Source organism: Dreissena polymorpha, chromosome 1, assembly GCF_020536995.1.
Source record: "Dreissena polymorpha isolate Duluth1 chromosome 1, UMN_Dpol_1.0, whole genome shotgun sequence".
NCBI classification, from domain to species: Eukaryota; Metazoa; Mollusca; class Bivalvia; order Myida; family Dreissenidae; genus Dreissena; species Dreissena polymorpha.
In genome coordinates this window covers 15,834,777-15,855,387 of record NC_068355.1, presented here as the reverse complement: position 1 = coordinate 15,855,387, position 20,611 = coordinate 15,834,777, and the positions used below count along the sequence as shown (strand labels likewise).

Below are 20,611 nucleotides of genomic sequence, written 5' to 3'. Positions count from 1 at the left end.
CAGCTTCTGCTGGTATTTCAGTACGATGATTTCACATATTTTATAGCACCTTCAAAACAATGATGAATATTGGCTAAATATGGGGTTTCATGAACAACATATCTGACTGTGGGTGTATGTTAAACCTTCAAAGAATCTATTCATGTGTTTCTGGTACGCAGTTTTGGATCCAAATAGGGGAGTTGTCAGTTGATGGCATTAGTATGTGTTCTTAGTAGTGGTGAACCAGCAAACTCACGAAAAGTTTTAGTAGGTTAGCCCTTTCAGTGCGGGAACCGAATTTTGAAGGCATTTGCAAACAGTTTGGATCCAGATGAGACGCCACAAAACGTGGCGTCTCATCAGGATCCAAACTGTTTGCTATTCTGATAGTATTCTTTAAAAAAAATCGAAGAAAATGCTAATTTTAGAAATTCAGCAGACAACAGTTTAGCAGAAGACAAATTTCCCAGCATGCAAAGGGTTAACTTACTGCTGTGATATGACTGCAATACTGTAGACATCAGCAATAATCCAAACAATCAAAATTCAGGGTCTCAATAATTACTAATATGTACATGTATTGCAAACCCAACCACTTAGATACGTATTTTGATATGTTTGTAGTCGCTTAGATAATTAAATTTAATTTAAGACCTTTCTTACTAGATCCGAGTTGTAAAGCCTTTATTTCCAACCCTTAGTTACTGATCAGCAGCAAACAGCAATGAGCAGGGAAGGGTTAACCCTTTGCATGCTGGGAAATTTGTAGTCTGCTAAAATGTCGTCTGCTGAATTTGTAAAATAAGCATTTTCTTTATTTTTTTTCAAAGAATACTATCAGAATAGCAAACAGTTAGGATCCAGATGAGACGCCACGTTCTGTGGCGTCTCATCTGGATCCAAACTGTTTGCAAAGGCCTTTAGAATTCGGTTCCCGCACTGAAAGGGTTCATTATCTCTCTCCCTTATTCATTGTGAATAATGATGTGATGTATGGTCATATACACGAAAGACACAGATCTTTAACTTACTACATGTTAATTTCTCCAAGGCTTCCAACTGAATCTTGACAAAAAATCTTTTCTTAAAAAGATAGCTTTACATGTATCAGTATCAACAGAATCTATTCACCTGCTACAAAGGCAATGTTTTGCTTTTTTCTATTGATCTTGTACATTTTACTAGACTTTGTATACGGTGTGAAATAGGAAAGATTGATTCTATTATTAATTAACCACAAATGTCATCAACCATTTATTAATGGGAAAACATTAAAATCCATGATTGCACATTTTTGTTTGGTTTTTCAATTGCAGCCTTAATCTTTTTTACTATGACAAAAATATATACTGTTGATGAGCTTTCAATAAAAAAACTTCAAAATTACAATTAATTTAGAGTTTCAATATGAAAGTTATTCAAAATTTTGTTTTATAGCAAGATGTTTTTTTTTTAGTCAGTTTGGTCTCTTGAACAAAAGCAACTGATGCACATGAAAACAACAACATAATTGATTGCATAATAATACACATTTTGCAATAAACCTAGTATTGTAATAACCCACTGATTAGATCAGTGTGGCTTAATGGATATGGTGTCTGTCTAGCGACTAGGAGGTCAGAGGTTAGATCCCCACCAGAGGAGCGTTCTCCCCCAAAGACACCAAGTACTGGTTATATGCTCAGGAAACAGACTCAAGAGGGTTTTTATAAGCCCAAGGCTTTCAATCCAATCAAGCTAAAAATAAAAGTAAGATGTGTTTGTGTCCCCCCCATATATTTGACCTTTGAGACCTTGAAGGATGACCTTGACCTTTCACCACTCAAAATGTGCAGCTCCATGAAATACTAATGCATGCCAAATATCAAATTGCTATCTTCAATATTGCAAAATTTGACCTTTGACCTTAAAGGATGACCTTGACCTTTCAACGCTCAAAATGTGCAGCTCCATGAAATATACATGCATGCCAAATATCAAGTTGCTATCTTCAATATTGCAAAAGTTATGGCCAATGTTGAAGTTTGACACAAACAAACAAACCAACAGACTTGGCAAAAATAATATGTCCACCAGTATAGACAGGTGGAACATAATAAATAGGTTTTTAATTTATATCCCCCTGTATAGACACGGGGGACATAATAAATAGGTTTTAAATTATTAATCTACTGACTTGATCAGAAGGGCTGCACTTTGTCAATCTGGCACGCCCAAGATAACAATTGAAGGGGCACATGTTTAGTTTCTGCACAAGATCTCCTAGACTCTGGACATTGAGGCTGCAGCAGTCATGCTATACTGCTGTAATTCTTAGTATATCTTCCAAAAACATCCATATAATAAAATGTCCAATTTATGGTTTTTAAAACTAAAGAGCTCTTTTCAATTTGAACATTTAATTTTTACAACAACTTTTAACAATGTACAAAAAAATATCTGGTAAAAATCAAAGGCTTATAAAGAAGCATTTTTTTACTACAACAACAAAAGCACAAACAACAAAGATAGTACAAAACAAGTACACTTTCATAATCAAAATCTATTAACAAAATAAATAACTAAGAGCTATAAAGGGCCAGTATTGCTAATAAAACTGTGTTCATAACACAGATGACTAGAACTGTAAAACAGGTAGTTAATAACATTTCTTTCAGTACATTGTCTGTATCAACATGTTTAATCCAATATAATCTAAGCAGCCTTGGCTGAAGTAGAGCAGAAGACAAATAGAGCTTGGTAATAGGTGAGGCGGTTGCGCGCAGGACTGATTAAAATATCCCATAACCCAAATGTAATTGTTGTGAATGGAAACTGTGTCATACAAATATAAGCTTCACGCTGATGACATTTTCAAATCAATTGCTTATTGAGAAGTCTTGTTCACATGCTTTACCATTTTAAGTGGACAATCAGACGATCAAACCTGAACTGAGATGAGATTCCAAAATATTGGGTATAATAAAAATACTAAGTTCCTAAATTTCTTTTGATGAAAAACAATACTGTAATTATCCCAAGGTCTTAGACTTTATAATGTTTTGACACATTGTTTTTAGCCACAAAAAAAACCTCTAAATTTGTGAACATACAGGTTTTTTGCCTATAAAAATGACTAAATATTTTGACAGTTAATTTTACAATAGTAGTTTGCCAGAATGCTGCCTTGTTTTGCTTATCTGGTGGCACTTTGGTCATGTGTTTTTACAACCGGATTAAGGTTGTAAAACCTGGCAGACTAATGCCTTAAAGCAATAGACTGTTAAGTTTATGTTATTGGGTAATGATTTAAGTATACTGGTAATAGACAATTGTTTTACCCTACAGTTTAAAGTGGAACATAAATAAAACTGATTTATACTATATGGTATGATATTTTACAAGCTAGTGCTATTTTGTATTGAAACAATTGAGGCTAAACAAATTGCATACCCATATCTGATCATCAATACATTAGAGTATGTCTCTTACTTTTCGAACAACTGTATTTTGTGCCTCTAAATTTTTACACCTGTATTTTCTGAATAATTTTTAATCTAAATTTTCTGACTACAAAACATTTAATTATTTCTAAAAGTCTAAAAACTAAGATTCTTATGAGAGAAAACTCGGCTGAAAAAATATATATTTAAGTTAAAACTAAAAAGCCCTGCATATACAATGACATCTAATTTCTTCAAGTTTGCTGATGATAGGAGGTTTAATAAATATAACTGATAATTTAATACTCAAATTATGTCCTCCAACATTTCTAAAAACTAACATAAAAATCAGATGAAAGTCCTTATACTTTCAAATCAGAAAATATGGTAATATGATGTACATGTACAGGTAGGCATAAATTTGTTGTGACATTGCAAGCAAATAAATGTTATTAAACACAGGACTTTCAAGTAACAATTAAACAAGTGGAGTTCTCAATACAAAAAGAAAGCAACACATTGTGATAGATCTTGTATAAAATAAATGAAGATGAAATGAAAATCACTTATCATGTTACCATCAGAACAGAACAGAACATAATACAATACCATGTCTCTATAAAAAGGTGCACTTAACCCTCCACAACTTAGATACCTATTTTTACCCATTTGTAGTCCTTTAGAAAGTTAAATTTAATTAAAGACCTTTCTTACTAGATTCAAGTTTTACAGGCTTCATTTCCAACCATTAGATACTGATGAGCAGCAAACAGCATAAAACCTGAACCGACTGCAAGTTACTCGCAGACTGTTCTGGTCTTATGCTGGTTGCTAAAGCTATTTTCACTTTGCTTCTTATGGGGGAAAGGGTTAAGAACTATATCATTTGCACAAATGTTCCGACTAATTTTCATGAAGACTTTTAGTATTAACAAGGTTTTACTTTAGCCATCCCCTGAAAACTGGCTGCCATTCTTTTCAACAAACTGGAACCATTTTCACACTTATCTAAGATATCATAAGAACAAATGTTCTGATCAAGTTCAATAAAGTCTGGACTATAAATGTGATTTTGAGAGTGTTAACAAGGTTTTACTATAGCCATATTAGGAAAAATGCCCCTCCTCCTAGCTGCTATGTTTTTCAACAAACCCGACAAAATTTCGAACTCATCCAATATATGATTTTAACAAAGTTTCTGACCAACGTTCATGAAGATTGGACAATACATGTAATGTCTAGAGTGTTAACAAGGTTTTACAAGCCATATAAGGAAAAATGCCCTGCCCCCTGGCGGCAATGTTTCTCAACCAACTGGAACAAAACACTTATCATTGAGACAAATGTTCTTTTTAAGTTTCATAAATATCGGATAATTAATGTGGGCTCTGGAGCCTAAACAAGGTTTACTAACGCCTTAAAAGGAAAAATTCTTCATCCCTAGCGACCATGTATTTTAACCAACCGGAACCATTTTCAAACTTGTCTCAGATATAATTGGGACAAATATTCTGACAAAGTTTCATGAAGATCGGACAATAGCTGTTGATTCTTAAGTGTAAGCAACACAAATGTTGATGCTTCATGAAGCACAACAGACAAGAGGAGATCACAAAAGCTCACCATGAGCACGCACATTGCCCTCAGGTGAGCTAAAGAAGCGGGAGCAAGAATATGGATATTTAGAGTGTTGAAGAATGCACAGCATTGGCAGGATTCATGATGACTGAACACTCTTCACAAAATGTTTGAGGTTTTCCACAGACTGCTTTGCTCCTAGGTTGATATCCAACAGTTCTTGCTTCTTGATGCCATGCCGCTGGAAAATAGAGGACATTTTAACATTAAGCTTTAGCTTTAAGTACCTTAAAGTAAATAAAACAGTTAATACTAATTTAGGTATATGTGATTATATGCCATGGCAACCATAGAATGTTGTGGACAAGCAGCTCCATCAACTTCCTCACCATGTACAGGCTCTTCAAGTCCCTTGTAGACTCCATCCTGCTGAAGTGGGATTTTTATAGTGTTAACAAGGCTTTACTATAGCCATACAAGGATGATTGTCCCGCCCTCTGGCAGCCATGTTTTTCAAACCATTTTCGAACACATTCAACATATAATTAAAAAAATTATTCTGACCAAGTTCATGAAGATACGATGAAAATGTCTTCTAGAGTGTTAACAAGGTTTTGCTATAGCCATATAAGGAAAACTGCCCCATCCCCAGTTTTTCAACCAACCAGAACCATTTTCGAACTCGTCCAAAATATCATTGGGAAAAACAAATCTTCTTACCAATTTTTATGAAGATAAGTTGATTTCTAGAGTGTTAACAAGGTTTTACTATAGCCAAATATAGCCATATTCGGAAAAATGCCCCGCCCCCTGGCGGCCTTGTTTTTTTTAACAAACCAGACCAATTTTCGAACTCGTCCAAGATATCATTTGGACAAATCTTCTGAGCAAATTTCATGATGAACAGACAATAATTGGGGCCTATTGAGTGTTAATAAGATTTTACTAAAGACATTTAAGGAAAAATGCCCCCCCCCCCCCCCAACAGCAGCCATGTTTTTCAACCAACAGGAACCACTTTTGAATTCTTCAAAGATAACATTGCGACATATCTTCTGACTAACTTTTTCATTCAGATCGCACAGTAAATAAGGCCTCTAGAGTTTTTACAAGGCAAATGTTGAAGACAGACAAAAGGTGATCACAAAGCTCACCATTAAGCATATTGTTGTCAGGTGAGCTATAAAAAAGAACTTTGTTACAGACAAAACTGCAGTCCCCAACGAAGTTAATGTCATTGGAGTTGTAACAGAATCTCAGTAATCTAGCAGAAGTGATTTAAATTTTGGGCAGAGTGCAGACTTAAGTTTTTTAATATTTTCAATTTCTGGCCCTCTACCCACAAAACCAATTTCATCAACATAGCTTCCACACTTTTTGAGTTCTCACATTATCAAGATTATAATTTTCATTTAATTTTGTAACCATCAAAACAATAATTTTGTCAGAATAATTACAGGATCTGCACAAGTTTTATGACCCTAGCTGAATTACTTTTTAGTTAAAACAGGAGGCAGATTTCAGTTTTCAGTTATTTTTGTAATCATAGCAAGCAAACTTTTGGCCTGATAATAAATTTGAAAATGGTGCATGTTACCCATTTGGCATATCCACATACAGTTTCATCAACCTTAACCCTTTCCTATCAAAAGCAAAGTGAACATGGATGTGTGCACACAGCATAAAACCAGAACAGCCTGCGATTAACTCAGTCTGTTCAGGTTTAATGCTGTTTGCTGCTCATCAGTATCTAAGAGTTGGAAATAGCATTTAAAATTTGAATTTTGGCCTGATAATACATTTAAAAATGGTACATATTACCCATTTGACATATCCACATACCAAGTTTCATCAACCATAACCCTTTCCCATCAGAAGCAAAGTAAAAATGGCTATGTGCACACAGCATAAAACCAGAACAGCCTGCAAGCAACTCGCAGTCTGTTCAGGTTTTATGCTGTTTGCTGCTCATCAGAATTTAAGAGTTGGAAATAAAGCCTTTAAAACTTGAATTTAGTAAGGTAGGTTTTTTATTAAAATAACCTATCTGAGGGACTCCAAATGAGTCAAAATACGTATCTAAATGGTAAAGGGTTATTCACTTTTTTAGTCATAGCGGGATTTTATCTTTAAATTATTTATGCAGCCAAACCATGTGTTATCATATCAACCAAATAAAGAATATTTTGATCTATACACAAACCAAGCTTCATCAAAGTAGCTTGATAAAAAGTTCTGTTATCACAGAATGTAGATTCTGACGGACTTACACACTGGCACATGCTGGCAGAACAAAGGTAAACCTAAAGTCCCCATTAAATATACTGGTAGGGTACTAACACAACTCATGACACCTACCGCTAGGATGTCGTTGAGTTGTTGTGTGCGGTTCTCTAGCAGCATCTTCTCCTGCAGCAGTTCCATGTTTCGCTTCAGCAGCCTCCGCTTCTCCTCCTCCTTCCCTGCAAACAGTACACATCTTTTCAGTCATGATGTTTGAACTTTGAAGAGCCCCCCCAACATATAATTGTTACATGCTTTCAATTCACCACATGTAAGCCAAAATAAATATCTACACTGCTAATGAAAATGGAGGGAACAGAGTTTTTTTGGAAACACTTTGTTTATAAGAATTTAAAGCATTTACAGCTGAACACAATATAATCCATCCACTCTTTCTTCAAATGGAGTGGGGTGTGGGCATAATAACACCATTTCATTTCGCTCAAGATATATATATGATGTATAATTAAGCTGGAATTAATGCACTGGTTTATGATCAAAACATTTTAATTTGTTCCTGTTTTGATTTTTTATTCTCTTTTTACATACTAGTGCTCTAGAATTTGAGATATATTAGCAAACTTTTGTAGCTGTGTTCTGGGTAAAAGGCCTAAATACATGTGCGTACAGTGTAGTCATAGATTGACCTGAGCAATCCTTAACCCTTTGCATGCTGGGGAATTTGTCGTCTGCTAAAATGTTGTCTGTTGAATTTCTAAAATTAGCATTTTCTTCGATTTTTTTTCAAAGAATACTATCAGAATAGCAAACTGTTTGCAAAGGCCTTCAAAATTGTGTTCCCGCACTGAAAGAGTTAAAGGTTTATGAGGGACTACACTTTATGCTTTTATGGATTTTTTTGTTAACAGAAAATTCTCTTATACAAAAATCCAATGCAGGCACAAAGTATCGGCCCTGATTAGCCAGTGTGGATTGCACAGGCTAATCTGATACACAATTTTAGGCTCCTGCATTCAGCCCCATTCCCCCAGAGCGAGCTCATTCAAAATCCTCTGATGTTTATGTGAAGTTATTCAGTACGTACCTCTACGGGCTTCAATGTACTCACTAACAGCTGTCAGTGACTGGCTGGTCTTGAGGGAAACCTCCTATAAATGAACGCAATGGCTGAGAAATGGACAAAACATAACTCTGGGGTAAATACATATTCTATAAAGTTGTTGATATAATCTCATCTTTAACTTTCATAATTTGCACATTTATTTGTTATTTTAACGCTTTTCTTTTGACATTTATATTGGCAAGACTATTGTTTTTTTATTGCAAGCAACTGTGTTCTTGTAAGAATCAAAGATAGGACAAATGTCTCACAACTGAAGAAAACTTTAGGATATTTTATATCTAAATTTGTTAAGACACAAACTCATAACCTTACTAAAAATGTTACGTGTTTCAACAAAAATGTTACTCTTTAGTGCATAATACAAATAAGAAACAATATATAACTCTAGTACCATCATACACATTCCAACTCTTTAAAGTTAATTTTTCACACAGAATACATTATGCTCTGTACACTTAAAGAAATTGGTTATTCCTCGCTGTATTTTGTGTTTTTAATTTATTCATCCACACATTTGCGTCCAACATAAATCGCCACTTGACCCATTGTATAACACGATTGGTGAAAATGATGCCATAAAATTGCACTTTTGCAGCCAGGCCAGAACAGTGCAGATATAGTATAAACTTAGTTGTTTTATCCCTTAAAAAGTTATACCTAATTGAAGATTGCTTTCCTACAAGATTCAAGTTTTAAAGGCTTCAAATCCAACTCTTAGATACTGATGAGCAGCAAACAGCATAAAACCTGAACTGACTGCGAGTTACTTGCAGGCTGTTCTGGTTTTATGCTGGTTGCACATAGCAATTACCTGCCTCCAGCTACAGACCTGGCACTGCTTGCACCTCCTGGACAGGTCTGTAAGACGGGCCTCGGGAGCTGACGGGTCTGTCAGACGGGCCTCGGGAGCTGAAATGCAATCCTCGTGGTACGCTCGAGCACATCCCTCGCACGCTGTCAGCTCACCAGCCTCCCCGCAGTCTGCACAACATTTCTCTTCCTGGAATGACAACAAAACAGAGGGTCACAGGCACAAAGGAACACTGAGAAGGTAGACTTCAAAATAATGAAAGTACTTCATAAAACATAAATATCCAATATCTATGAACATTTTAATTTTCGAACTTGGCTGAGATATTATAAGAACAACTGGTCTCACCGAGTTTTATGAAGATTGGACTACAAATGTGATTTCTAGATGATCAACAAGGTTTTGTCATAGCCATATAAGGAAAACTGCCCGACTCCCATTACGGCAATGTATTTCAACAAACCAGAAAACTTTGGGATTTCTTCCAAATATTCATGAGAATAAATCTTCTGACAAAGTTTGATAAAAATCAGATAATAAATGTGACTTCTAGAGCCTTAGCATATTTTAACTATATAAGAAAAATTGACATACCATGTTTTTCCAGCAATAAGAACCATTATCAAACTCAGCTGAGATATCATTGAAACAAACCCTCAAACTAAATTTCATGAACATTTTACTATAAATGTGACTTGTAGATTGTTAACTAGCTTTTTCTTTACTTTTACACAGTGACCTCGTTTTTCATCTCCATTGACCCATTTTCTACTTGTCTACTTTCTTTTGTCACAATAAAGCTCTTGCTACAGGGATAAAGTGAGAACTATCCCCAATTATAGATATAAGCAGCATTCTCAGAAAACCACAAGGTCTGTGCTTTGTGTCTGCCTCTCTGGTTAGAAGAGAACTTCTTCAAAGAAAAAATTCCATCGAATCAGTAAGTGTTGTTCCTCATTAGCATTGGGGACTGCGCAGGACAACACTTAACACACATGCGTAAAGCCCGGGTGTTCCAAGGCGCGCCTTACCAGATCTGTAGTCTTGTCTGTCCTTATTAAAACAAGCGATGTGTTTGTGAAACACTATGTCCCCATATACATGTATATATTACCTTTGACCTTGAAGGATGACCTTGACCTTTCACCGCTCAAAATGTGCAGCTCCATGAGATACACATGCATGCCAAATATCAAGTTGCTTGCTTCAATATTGCAAAAGTGTACATTAAATGAGCGATTTTGACCCATATCTTTGACCTTGAAGGATGACCTTGACCTTTCACCAATCAAAATGTGCAGCTCTATGAGATACACATGCATGCCAAATTTAAAGTTGCTATCTTCAATAATGCAAAAGTTATGGTAGATGTTAAAGTTTGACCAAACCAACAGACCAACAGTCAGGACAAAAACAATATGACACTACTATAGTGGTGGGGGACATAAAAAAGTATTTTAACAAAATAAAAACATGTTGGCTGTCCTAGCGCATTGTTTGCCTGAAATTATCGACAAAATTACAGAACAGGTGACAAATGATTTATAACCATGGGTAGCGCTTACTTTTCTCATCGAGGGTACTTTTGTTAAAATTAAGTATAAAATAAGACACTTTAACAGCTTTAACACTTTTAGGTTTGACCAAAATAACTCCATGTGCTATCATAATGACAAAATTATATGTGGTTTGTCCATTGTATCAGTTGCAATAGAAAACTGCTGTCTGGTAGTTTAGTGAGAACTGACCAGCTGAATATATAACTAGTTACCTGGTCCTTGGGCAAGTGTTTTAGCTGTGAGTTGCTGGGGGAGGGGACAGGTGAGCTGGGGGGCGTGTCCGAGGAGGAGCTGTCATATCTCTGCTTCGGCAACACTCCTGTCCAATACACAACAGGACAGTAGTAAGTGAGTGCGTTAGTAAGGGGACAATACACAGACAATTGTCTCATTCATGTGGATTAGTAACTCATCTTTTAATTTTGACAACATTCAACAACCTATCTAATCTGGAGAGAACAAGAGATGTGTTTGTCAGAAACACAATGCCCCCTATTGCACCGCTTTGAAGCCATATAAATTCGACTTTTGACCTTGGAGGATAACCTTGACCTTTCACCACTCAAAATGTGCAGCTCCCTGAGATACACATGCATGCCAAATATCAAGTTGCTATCTTTAAAACATGCAAAAGTTACTGCAAAACTTAAACCAAGATGAAAGTTTTGGGACACACACAATGAATGAATGAATGACAAACAGACAGGCCAAAAACAATATGCCCCCGATCTTTCCATCCGGGGGCATAAAAATGTTTCAACATAAGCCAACATTTACCCGGTACTCAGGTGGTCTACAAAGACAACTTTAACGTATACACTCCAACACCGTTATTTCAAAGTCGTCAGGACCGTTAAAAAAACTTTGGATTAACAATAATTCGAAATAAACATTTGACAGAACATTTCTTTGATTCTGTAAAAATAAAACTATGTGGAATTTGTTGTGGGTACCGGGCCCTTCTCCAGATTGCTGGACATTTGGTTGGTATAATAGTAACGTGGTTGACTTGTTTGTATCAGACATTTTGTAATTATTTTTGTTTAAAAGGTCGAGTTTATATATGATGCATTTAATTTGACAACATTTACTCAGACCTAACGTGACACGTTTGTTGATTATAGAAGAATGCAAAACTACATACATAGTAATTAACAGCTTTTGACGACATTATAAAATTAACACGCTACGCGCAGACGACAACAGTGTAAATATCGGCTTTTGACGCGCCACGCGCAGACGCCAAAGGTGTGAAATTACACTCAGTGTTTTTGCAGTTATGCCTTCGGATTAAAGATTGATAATTAGGTGCGAATTATAGTGTTGGGACCAACAGAATCACTTCGAATAAATGATTTCTTCGGTTTAACAAAGTTCTGATTATCAATGAAATTTTACATTAAACAAAGTAGAACCAAAATCGGGACCCGAAAAATACTTTGAAATAACGGTGACTTCAGATTATCGGTGTTCGAAATAACGGTGTTGAAGTGTATACTGAAATCACTTTTACGCAAATTGCCAACACCTATTACAGTTCAATTACTTTGCCAAAGGATATAAACACAAAAAAAAGGAAAATCCAATTCCAACATGTATTTTGCTGTTTGATGACATATTAAGTGAAAAGGATGCATTTATACAAATGGCACACGTACAAACGTTTTGACACCTATTTGACTAACTACATCCACACTTTGTTTTGAAAAGTTCACTTAAAAAATGCAGAGGTTTAAGATGCAGTGATACATAATATTGATAAGACATTGCGTAAATTTGTCAAATTAAATTAAAAAAAATATATCATGCTATATAATAAGAAATTTGTGAAGTGCCACCTAAATCTGTACATTAGTGATAAATAAAAATTTATAAATAAACATTCATACTGTTTTACTATATAATTTCAAATATGCTTTATCCAAACTGATTCATGACTGAAATTGGCGGTTCAATACAAATTATATAGAATTTTTAAATTTTAAATTAAATTACATAAATAATTTGAACAAGAGCCGTCCCCATAGGATGACATATGTCCCAGATAAACGCTTTGATAGAAGTTATGAGCATTTTTCGAGACCTAAACGCATTTTTCGAAACCTAAATGCGGACCCTAAGGTCAAGGTCAAAGAGGTCAAAATTTGTGTGCATATGGGAAGACCTTGTCCATATACACATGCATACCAAATATAAATGTTACATCTGAAGCAACATAGAAGTTGATGAGCATTTTCAAAACCTAAACACAAAGTGTGACGGACAGACAGACAAACGGACAGACTGACAGTGCAATCACTATATGCCCTCCTTCAGGGGCATACAATTCTGTATAATTTGTATCTTATCGTCAATTTCATTCATTGACTTTTAAACAATTAAACAGCTTCACTTTGGCTGACATGAATTCATAATACCAGAACATTAATTTAGACTTTACCTTTGTTCTTTTTGGCACCAAAATAATCGGAAGCAATAAAGTTTGACAACTTTGATCGTCTCTGAAAAGAGAAGAAAAAATCAATAAAAAAGCTTAAATCATTAAAAATTGCACATCAGCATTAAAAACAATTGGTACAGGTTATGATCACAAGTATATAATGAATAATAAAATATAAAAAATGTAAACAATTCTGCTTAGCATTCAAAAAAATATTCTAGGCTGGTATTAAAAAAATCTAATCTGACCTTATGTTCTTCATTTTTGATCAAGTTGTCTCACTTAAATTTGATAATTAATATTTGAGTCACACTCTGTGAAAAGGGGGTTTAATGCATAGGCATAAAGTGTTGTCCCAGATTAGCCTGTGCAGTCTATCCATTTTCATGATATTTTTCGTTTAAAGAAAGTCTCTTCTTAGCACAAATCTAGTAAAAGCAGAAAAAGTCGTCCATTATTACCCTGTGCAAACTGCGCAGGCTTGTCTGGCACAATATTTTACGCAAATGCATTAAAACCCCTTTTGCAGAGCACAACTCCTTATCAAATTATGGTAAAATAAGAAACAACAATGACATTTTTACTACATATAAACTATTTACTCTACAAAGACATAAATATAAACAAGAACAAAGCCACACATTTTAAGAATTTTAAGAATTATTGCAGCTCTGGTCTTTTATAAAGCTTTATCTGCCTTGAACATGATTTGTAAAACAAACCTCCAATTCAATTCCATACGCAAAGTTTGGATTGTTTGTACTTCTACGCTTCCTCTCTGACCTCTTCCCAACAGCATCTGATCATCAATCACATATAAAATAATATCTTACAAAATATAACATTTATTTACTACTTACATCTTGACAACAACTTAACCCTTTGCATGCTGGGAAATTTGTCGTCTGCTAAAATGTTGTCTGCTGAATTTCTGAAATTATTATTTTCTTCGATTTTTTTCAAAGAATACTATCAAAATAGCAAACAGTTTGAATCCTGATGAGACGCCATGTTCTGTGGCATCTCATCTGGATCCAAACTGTTTGCAAAGGCCTTCAAAATTTTGTTCCAGCACTGAAAGAGTTAACAAGGTATTGTATGATGTATTATTATCATTGATGTATTCTATGATAATTGTTTACCTTGATCATTTTTTAGAATGTTTGGTGACTATCAGCCTCAAAAAGAACTGCCATCACTGCTGAGAACTTTTTACAAATTGGGAGCAAATAGTAATAGGCCATAACTTCAAAACCATTTTTTTCAGTTTGAACATTATTGTTTGCAGTCTAACATGTCAAAAATAGTGTTGATATTGCCACAAAAGTAGTTGATTATTACTGTTTTGGACAATTGAAAATTGTATGATTATATCCTTTGCATTTTTTAGTATATACAATATTAAGTTCTGTTCTTGTTCTCAATAAATGACCTGTTCATTGACTTATAAACAACAAGTGATGTGTTTGTCAGAAACAAAATGCCCCCTTATGCGCCGCTTTGAATTATTTTTTTGACCTTGAAGGATGACCTTGAGCTTTCACCACTCAATATGTGCAGCTCCATGAGATACACATGCATGCCAAATATCAAGTTGCTATCTTCAATATTGCAAAAGTTATGAAGAAGGTTAAAATTTTGGTTAACGTTTTTGAATTTGTCTTTTTGACCTTGACCTTGAAGGATGACCTTGACCTTTCACCACTCAAAATATGCAGCTCCATGAGATACACATGCATGCCAAATATCAAGTTGCTATCTTCAATATTTCAAAAGTTATTGACCAATGTTCAAGTTTTGGGACACACACACACATACAATGACAGACAGGCCAAAAACAATATACCACTGATCTTTCGATCCGGGGGCATAAAAATAACAAGAGGGCCATCATGACCCTTAAGCACTCACTTGAGTTCACAGACACCAATCATTGCATACTTGACCTACCGGGTAATACAAGGCATGAACTTAGGGATAGAACAATACAATAGACCTACATGACAAACCTAGTACTAGAATAATAGGAAAGGCCTACATGAGCAATGCATGTGTTCATAGGGAAAGGATGTCCCCACATCAAACTATTTGTTTATAAACTCTGTTTACAATGTATGTCAAACATAAGCTGTTTATGGCCAAAATTGACTTTTGACTTCAAAGGGTTACCTTGTCATCATGGTTGTCGTTAGTGGTAAGTTATAATGAAAAGAATGTTGTACGACAAACTTAAAGTATAAAGAAGCGGTTTAACATTAAAGGTAGGGAGATGAATTAGCGCCAAGTTATCTTTAATTATTTTTTTTACGATTGTTACAGATAAAATACAGTCTGCTCAAATTTGTCACTTGTGTCAATTTTGTAAAACCAAAGGGCCATAGGCCCTAAGCTGATCAACTGATATCCAAAGGAACTAGGCTATTGTGAGAAACTGCCAGCTGATTCATAAAGATTGGACCAAAAAGGTCATTTCAAGAGTATTAATGTTTTTTTATTTGACCTAGAGACCTAGTTTTGAGTTCACATGACCCAGTTTCAATCTCAGCCGATATTAAGCAAAATGTTCAATTATCTGAGTGTAAAAGGGGCCATAATTATGTCAAAATGCTTGAAAGAGTGGTCTGCTCTTGTTTATAGGTTGGGGTCATGTTGGTAAACAAGTATGCAACATATAAAAGCAATATGTCAAAGGATATAGGAAATATTTGGGGTAGTAAGCAAACTTTAACATAGATTTATCAATAATATGCATATTCTAAGTATAAAAGGGGCAATATATTATGACAAAATGCTTGATAGAGTTGTCTGCTCTTGTTTATAGGTTGGGGTCATGATGGTTAACAAGTATGCAAAATATGAAAGCAATATGTCAAGGGACATTGAAAATAGTTGGGGTAGTACGCAAACTTTAACATTTTCTGCATATTCTAAGTGGAAAAGGGGCCATAATTATGACAAAATGCTTGATAGAGTTGTCTGCTCTTGTTTATAGGTTGGGGTCATGATGGTTAACAAGTATGCAAAATATGAAAGCAATATGTCAAGGGACATTAAAAATAGTTGGGGTAGTACACAAACTTTAACATTTGCTGCATATTCTAAGTGGTAAAGGGGCCATAATTATGACAAAATGCTTGATAGAGTTGTCTGCTCTTATTTATAGGTTGGGGTCATGTTGGTAAACAAATATGCAAGATATGAAAGCAATATGTCAAGTACAAAGAAAATATTTGGGGTAGTACGAAAACTTTAACATTTGCACGCTTACGCTAACGCAGACGCCGGGGTGAGTAGGATAGCTCCACTATATATATTTCATTTATAATAGTCGAGCTAAAAATGCCCCACTATCAGGTGGCCATGTTTTTCAACAGACCCAAAACCAGTTTTGAACACAGCCCACATATCATTACAAAATATTTCTGACCAAGTTTCATGAAGATTTGACTAAAAATTTGACTTCTACAGTGTTAACATGGTTTTACTATAGCCATATAAGGAAAAATGCCCCGCCCCCTAGTGGCCCAGTTTTACAACAGACCAGATTCAAATTCATCCAAGATATTACACAATTTGTTCTTATCAAGTTTTCATGAAGATTGCACAATAAATGGGACTTCTTGAATGTTAACAAGTTTTTACATATAAGGAAACTGCCCTGCCCTTTGCCTTATTTTCAAAAGGGGGTAAACAATCGAATCTTGAATAACAATAAACCAAACATTTTTGAATGCACATGAACCGGAGTCTTTTCATTTGTATGATAAACAACCTGACCAAGTTTCATCAAGATTGAGTAATATTTGTGGCCTCTTGCTTGAGTGGTAACCAAGTTTTCTAACATTTGACCTGGTGACCTACTGAAAGTTAATACACAAAACTGAAAATGTTAAAATAGCATTCTGAACAAGAAATGTGTTTGTCTGAAACACTATGTCCCCTTCTGCGCCGCTTTGAAATAATTATTTTTTTACCTTTGACCTTGAAGGTTGACCTTGACCTTAAACTTCCACCACTAAAAATGTGCAGCTTCATGACGCCGCCGCTTTGAAAATTAAAAAAAAAAAATTATCTTTGACGTTGCAGGATAAACTTGACCTTGAAGGATGACCTTGACCTTCTACCACTCAAAATGTGCAACTTCATGAGAACGCCACTTTGACTATATTATATTTTTTTTACCTTTGACCTTGAAGGATGACCTTGACCTTGAAGGATGACCTTGACCTTGAACTTCCACCACTCAAAAAGTGCAGCTTCATGAGAACCCCGCTTTGAAATTTATTATTATTATTATTTACCTTTGACCTTGAAGGATGACTGTGACCTTGAAGGATGACCTTGACCTTGAACTTCCACCACTCAAAATGTGCAGCTTCATGAGAACGCAGCTTTGAATTTTTTTATTTTTTTTTTACCTTTGACCTTGAAGGATGACCTTGACCTTAATGGATGACCTTGACCTTGAACTTTCACCACTCAAAATGTGCAGCTTCATGAGAACGCCGCTTTGAATTTATTTTTTTTGACCTTTGACCATGAAGGATGATCCTGACCTTGAAGGATGACCTTGACCTTGGAACTTCCACCACTAAAAAAGTGCAGCTTCATGAGAACGCCGCTTTGAATTTTTTTAATTAATTTTTTTACCTTTGACCTTGAAGGATGACCTTGACCTTGAACTTCCACCACTCAAAATGTGCAGCTTCATGAGAACTCCGCTTTGAAACAATTTTTTTTTTTTGGACCTTGAAGGATGACCTTGACCTTGAATTTCCACCACTCAAAATGTGCAGCTTCATGAGATACACATGCATGCCAAATATCAAGTTGCTATCTTCAATATTGAAAAATGTGTTTGTCAGAAACACTATGTCCCCTTCTGCGCCGCTTTGAATTTTTTTGTTTGTTTGATCTTTGACCTTGAAGGATGACCTTGACCTTTCACCACTCAAAATGTGCGGCTCCATGAGATACACATGGATGCCAAATATCAAGTTGGTATCTTCAATATTGCCAAAGTATTCATAAAATGAGCGATTTTGGCCACATATATTTGACCTCTGACCTTGAAGGATGACCTTGACCTTTCACCACTCAAAATGTGCGGCTCCATGAGATACACATGCATATTAAATAAGTAATCATAAAATGATCGATTTTGGCCACATATATTTGACCTCTGACCTTGACCTTTCACCACTCAAAATGTGCAGCTCAATGAGATATACATGCATGCCAAATATCAAGTTGCTATCCTGAATATTGAAAAAGTTATTGCAAATGTTAAAGTTGGAGCAAACAGACCAACAGACCAACGTACAGACCAACAGACAGGGCATAAACAATATGTCCCCCACTATAGTGGGTGGGGGACATACAAAGTTTCATCAACATCGTGTAATAAATGTGGCCTCTAGAGGCGTTTACTCAGATTTGACCGGCCAACCTCAGATTTGACCGACCGACCTCAGATTTGACCGGCCAACCTCAGATTTGACTGACCGACCTAGTTTTTTGACGAACATACTGTGAAACCATTATTATTCGTCCGACATTAATTTTCGCCTTTTTTGTCCTTCGACTGATGGACGAATTCAAGATCCTAACGAACAATCATGTCCCATATTTGAAACAAATAAGACTGAATTACTGTAGGCATGAGGCATTTAAATCCAGCGTAATCCACGCATATACGCAGGGCTCGAAATTAACACTCGCACACTCGCAAAATGCGAGAAAAAAAGATTGCAAGGTAAGTTATAAGCCATTAGTATTTTTTGCAAATAAAGAAATAGTAAAAAAAAAAACGAGTTAGATTGCTTAATGTGTTCGACGTCGACGGCATGAACGCTAAACCGTAGGTCAATTTTTTGAACGTCCGAATACCCATATGCGGAAGCGCGCACCTTATTTGTTGACTGGTATACTTATAATACAGATACACAGATGGTATTGATACAAAGAACATGAAACAGTCGACTATTCGCACTCAAGTTAAATCCGGTTTTTACACAATGGGGTGTTCATTATACAGTGTACTGACAACTGACATTTCCTGTAAAACGCAAATGCAATAAGGCTGTATCGAATGCGTCGACTTCGTTTAGGTATAATAGTGTTGATTAGCGCTAATTGTTAACAACTTTATTACCCATTGTGTGTATTGTGTTTTTCTGGGGTGTTGCAGATTATACAGCCTACACGCGGCGAATCCGGATTGAAGACAACACTATTAAACGCAATTAAAATATGACGATGTGTGATCAACACCTGACTGAAATATATTCTGCGCTTTGTTACAAATTAATAAAGAACATTTTGATTTGTGTTTGGTTTTAACTGCAATTGGCAATTGGCTTCGTTGTTTAAAACACTCGTTAACGATTATTCAGTCCCACTTATCCGCTAATCATAACAAAGAACGTGTCAATTACATAAAATAATAAGGGACAGTTACTATCACCTAAAATAACAGACTTGTTAATTGGCATATGCCAAACAAGGCCCACCTCCTGCAAGTGACTACCAAGTGTCACCTCTCTTTCCCCAGCACCATTTTTTCGCAACCGCGTATTACATGTATTACAAACAAATCGGACGTTTTTGATTTTTTTTTCAAAACCAGAAATGGACGAATTTAAGAGCGGACGAAATTGTCATTTTTATGAAAAGGTCGAAATTTTGTGCCGACGAAAATAAATGGTTTCACAGTAACCAGATTCAAACTAGTCTTAGATTTTTTCAAAATGAACATTCACCAAGTTGTATCAAGATTGAGAAAAAATGTGGCCCAAACAGTGGTAATTTAGATTTATTATCTAAATCACTAAGACACTACGTCACATAGCTTCGAACTTTGTTACTTAACTTCAAAATGTTTTCCTCCACATATAACAAGTATTTAACCTTGTATTTTCCTAACCGTATACGATGCTGCTAATGTTTATACATGTAGTATTACTATGTTTATCTCTGTGACATAATTGAATGTGAAATATCTAGTGTTTAGACGATGTACACTGCGTAAGTCTGAATAAATATGTCTTTTCTTGGTAACAAGATTATTTTTTTATTTTACCAAGCGATAGTTTTTAGAGGCATGTGACACAGATTCAACTTGGCCTAGATGTTGTTCAGATAAAATTCTGGCAAAGTTTCATCAAGATTGGAAAAAAAAATTGGCAACCAGCCTAAAATTGACAACAACAACAACACAAGGAAAACAGCCCGAAGCAGATGCAAAATATAGGGTGATCACATTAGTACAAATTGATTGAGCACTTCATGCTTAGGTGAGCTAAAATGATGATTATCATCTTCACATTTCTCTTTACATCATTCCATGTTTTTTCATTATTTTTCCAGTACATTTGCCAGACACTAACAAATCCATTTTTTCCAGACCACCTTACAGACAAGACCGACCGAAGCAAACCTATGGTCAACCTC

The 20,611-nt window shown here is 35.4% G+C and overlaps 1 protein-coding gene across 2 annotated transcripts in view; it reads right to left on the bottom strand.

Annotated features, from left to right (window-relative positions):
• Nucleotides 1–2,364: 2,364 nt before the first annotated feature.
• LOC127872338 (PHD finger protein 21A-like) overlaps nucleotides 2,365–20,611 on the bottom strand; it is a 28,555-nt gene continuing 10,308 nt past the window's right edge. Inside the window, exons 8-14 of one of the 2 annotated variants that reach the window (XM_052415673.1) lie at nucleotides 13,882–13,958; nucleotides 13,160–13,220; nucleotides 10,932–11,038; nucleotides 9,161–9,349; nucleotides 8,311–8,374; nucleotides 7,341–7,444; nucleotides 2,365–5,223 (exon numbers count right to left, since the gene is read on the bottom strand). In XM_052415673.1, coding sequence (XP_052271633.1) covers nucleotides 5,122–5,223; nucleotides 7,341–7,444; nucleotides 8,311–8,374; nucleotides 9,161–9,349; nucleotides 10,932–11,038; nucleotides 13,160–13,220; nucleotides 13,882–13,958 — 704 coding nt within the window. In that variant the 3' untranslated portion in view covers nucleotides 2,365–5,121. The remainder of the gene's footprint in view (nucleotides 5,224–7,340; nucleotides 7,445–8,310; nucleotides 8,375–9,160; nucleotides 9,350–10,931; nucleotides 11,039–13,159; nucleotides 13,221–13,881; nucleotides 13,959–20,611) is intronic. The other variant, XM_052415678.1, reaches the window with a different exon arrangement.